At 49.5% G+C, this 3,244-nt stretch overlaps 1 protein-coding gene across 2 annotated transcripts in view; it reads left to right on the forward strand.

Annotated features, from left to right (window-relative positions):
• The first annotated feature begins 2,864 nt into the window (after window positions 1-2,864).
• Window positions 2,865-3,244, forward strand: part of UPF3A (UPF3A regulator of nonsense mediated mRNA decay) — a 29,717-nt gene continuing 29,337 nt past the window's right edge. The window contains exon 1 of one of the 2 annotated variants that reach the window (XM_085320780.1): window positions 2,865-3,118. In XM_085320780.1, coding sequence (XP_085176906.1) covers window positions 2,891-3,118 — 228 coding nt within the window. In that variant the 5' untranslated portion in view covers window positions 2,865-2,890. The remainder of the gene's footprint in view (window positions 3,119-3,244) is intronic. The other variant, XM_085320779.1, reaches the window with a different exon arrangement.

Genomic DNA, 3,244 nt, shown 5'->3' on the forward strand with positions numbered 1-3,244 from the left:
TGATGCTACTATTATCATTAACAAAATAAACTAAAACATTGGTGAGATTTTATATTYCTTGTACTCTGCAGTCATAATTTGATGATATATTGGCTCTGATGGCAACACTGCTTTACAGTATTCCTACTCTGCCCATAAGAATATTTGCCCAGTGCCACTGCCTCAGCTGTGGTAATTCAAGTGTTAATGTGGTTATGTTATGAATCAAATCAGAGAATTTGATCTAGCATTAAAAAAATCTTTTCTTCTCTGTTCTCAGGCTCAAGGAAGGCAAATCACTGTTTTAGCATCATCAGTAGGGAAGCGTGGTAGGAGTGGRAAGGAAGAGATGGAACACCTTAAACGAGGATTGCTGAAAAGGCAACATATCATATTATGCTTTCACAGGTATCTGCTCAAGTATTTTGGCTGGCTGTTGCTGGCCTTCATTTATTGGCAATAAAAGTTACCTAGAAAGAGATGTATGCAAAGTGTCCTAGATTGCCAATGATTTTTCCTGGCAACATCAGAGGAATTCTTGRTATTACTTGTACTGTTTCCCAGCCCTTAATACAGCTGCAGTTAGGTTAGAGCTTGCAAGATAGTTGATGAGGTGCATCTTTCAGGCAGGCTTTAGGGGATCCCCTCATTTCTCCTCTGTTCAGTAGGTTGATCTGCACTTGTTTTATCTAAATTCTCATTTYTGTACCTGCAGCACTTCCTGTGCTCTGATGTTCTGCATTTCCYAGTACCTGTCCTGCTCTGGCCTTTACACTACGTAGTGGATAGCACAAATTGTCTTTCTTGTTTATTCCACTATTCTGATTTTCAGCCTGACTCTAGTTAAATGAGTATTATTTTCCTTGGGTATTTTCCTTGTCCTCATGCAGTCTTAATTTTGGCMTCACTTGACCTTAGGTTCTTGATTCTTGCTGTTAATCATTTCCTTGGTTAGCTTTAGCAACTAGGTACAAGGGTCCAGGTCTTGATCAGGTTGAGGGGCCTATCAGTCTGTCCCCAACAGAGACATCCTGTCTCTGTCTCATAACCTGATCTCTCTCCTGCAGCAATCAATGTTGTCCCAGTTTAGTGGGGACCTGGCTGTTGCCTGCAATGTCACAATAGGTCTGAAAATCCCCAAGACATTTATACATGTGGTCCCCACTGTTCCCCATGCTCTTCTGCTCTTCTCAAGTACTATTGTACTATTGCCTAAAACATTTGAAGACAAATAACATATTAGAGTTTCCTTGGCCAATGCTGCATGCTTTTTTWAAAAAATAATCAATTAATTAATTAATTGAGCTGTAAATGGCCTTTTAGGATCATAGGTGAGACCGACAGGATGACTGGAATATCCTGCCTTAGATTTCTTATTCATGAAGCTTGACACACAAGTGGAAGCTTATTTGACAAACCAGACATCAGAAAATGTCCTCCAGGCACAAGTATTACTTGGTTTCCAGTTATGATGATGAATTGTAACCACTGGTAGTGGGCACAGAAGGTGGTTAAGATGGAATAGGAATTCTGTTTTCAGCAGCTTCAGCACTGAGTTATTCCATATCAAATCATCTACTATTTGTTATTGTTGTCATGCTATGGACAGACATGTTTGAGGACTGACGATGTAGCATCGGCATCTGAAGCTCAGCATTGACTCCGTGTATTCTGCACAAATTGCAGGCATTTTTGTTCATTCTATTTTCAGTAASTTCAGAGGAGTCTAGTGGTACACCTATAACCTACATGTGATCCACAGCCATTCTTCAGTTTGCTGTGCCTCTGTAACCAAGCCTAGGAGTAGTAGTCCAAGATATCCCAAATAATCTAGGACTTTAAAGAAACTTCTTAGAACTAGACATCACAAAACTGCACTATTCTAATCAAGGACTGAGTAATCCTTGAGCTGATGGATGGGTCACTACTGCCAGGCCAGCCACACAGAAGACCAATGTCACTTTGTGGTCTCAATTTGGGGAAACTTTGTAGGCGAGAGATTAATCTCAAGATAAATTACTATATACTTCCCCTGTTCTTATCCTTGTTCTGCTCATTACTGGTGACCTCCCCACTGTCAGAGGCAGGATGGTGGCATTGCCTGAAGCAGTATAACCATTCTTATGTTCTTATTTGATATCCTCAGATTATTTGATAGGATAAATCAAATGCCAAATATCCACTGATGTTTGCTAAAAGCTGTTGGGAGTGATGCTCAGCATGGTAGGTTGTGACTGTCTGTGGGAGCTAAAGCACGARGTGAAATCTTGAGATTTCACCTCTCAGGTGCTACGACTTTCRGACTCTGGAGCCAGCTGCACAGCCTCGGAGGCAGATGCTAATGACACATTGCCTGACTGCAGCCACTGCCTCCCTGGACAGATCTCCACGGGCACAGGACTCCACAGCTGGCGCGAGTTAACGGCATCTTCTCCTGCCTCGTTTAGTCCCTGGGACCTGCCTGGGTTTCCAGCCCTGCGTCCCAAGCCTGTGGTGCCCCAGCCCTGAGGTGTATTGCGGCTGCACACACCACCCCGCTGCGCAACGGAGCGGCGAGGCCAGGGCAGGGCGAGGTGGCGGCCGGGGCTGTCGGACCCGGGCAAGGAAAGAGGACAAGTGTCTGTTGTCTCTGTCCCATAAGCACAAGTGGAGCCTGCGGGGGCCCCTGCAAGTCCCCGTGTCGGGGAGGAGGATGATGAGCATGTAGATGAAGGCAGGGACGGAGGTGACGAGGAGAATGGGGATGAGGACGGCGCGGCCCMCACAGCAGCGACCGTTGGGGAGCCGCGCGGCGACTCTGGCGCAGCCCGGCCCTCGCCCCGCCAAGTCTCGCGAGACGCCGCCTGGCGAGCGGCCAGTTCTCGCGAGGTTTGCGCCCGGCGGCTGCTGCGGCGGCGGCGGCGGCGGCTCCATGCGGTCTGAGCGGGACTCGGGGCCGGGGCGGGGTGGCGGCGGCGGCGGCCGGGAGAAGCGGCCCATGGAGGCCCCGCTGAGGCGGGAGTCGCCGCGGCGCGAGCCGGAGGCTCCGCTAACCCCTTCTCCTCCCCCGGGGCCGCCGCCACCTCCTCCCCCGCCGCCGCCTCCTCTTCAGCCGGCGCCGGGTAAACAGCGAGAGGAGAAAAAAACGGCGCTGAGCAAAGTGAGGGGCCGCGTGGGGACGGAGGGGGCCGCGGGGCGAGCCCGGGGTTGGGCCGTGCCCGGGGGTGAGCCTGGCGCTGAGCCTATGGGCTGGGAGTGTACTTAGGGGCTGAAAGTGTGCCTGGAG

This window comes from Rhea americana, unplaced genomic scaffold, assembly GCF_003343005.1.
Source record: "Rhea americana isolate MKP2758 unplaced genomic scaffold, rheAme1 scaffold_66, whole genome shotgun sequence".
Taxonomy (NCBI): domain Eukaryota; kingdom Metazoa; phylum Chordata; class Aves; order Rheiformes; family Rheidae; genus Rhea; species Rhea americana.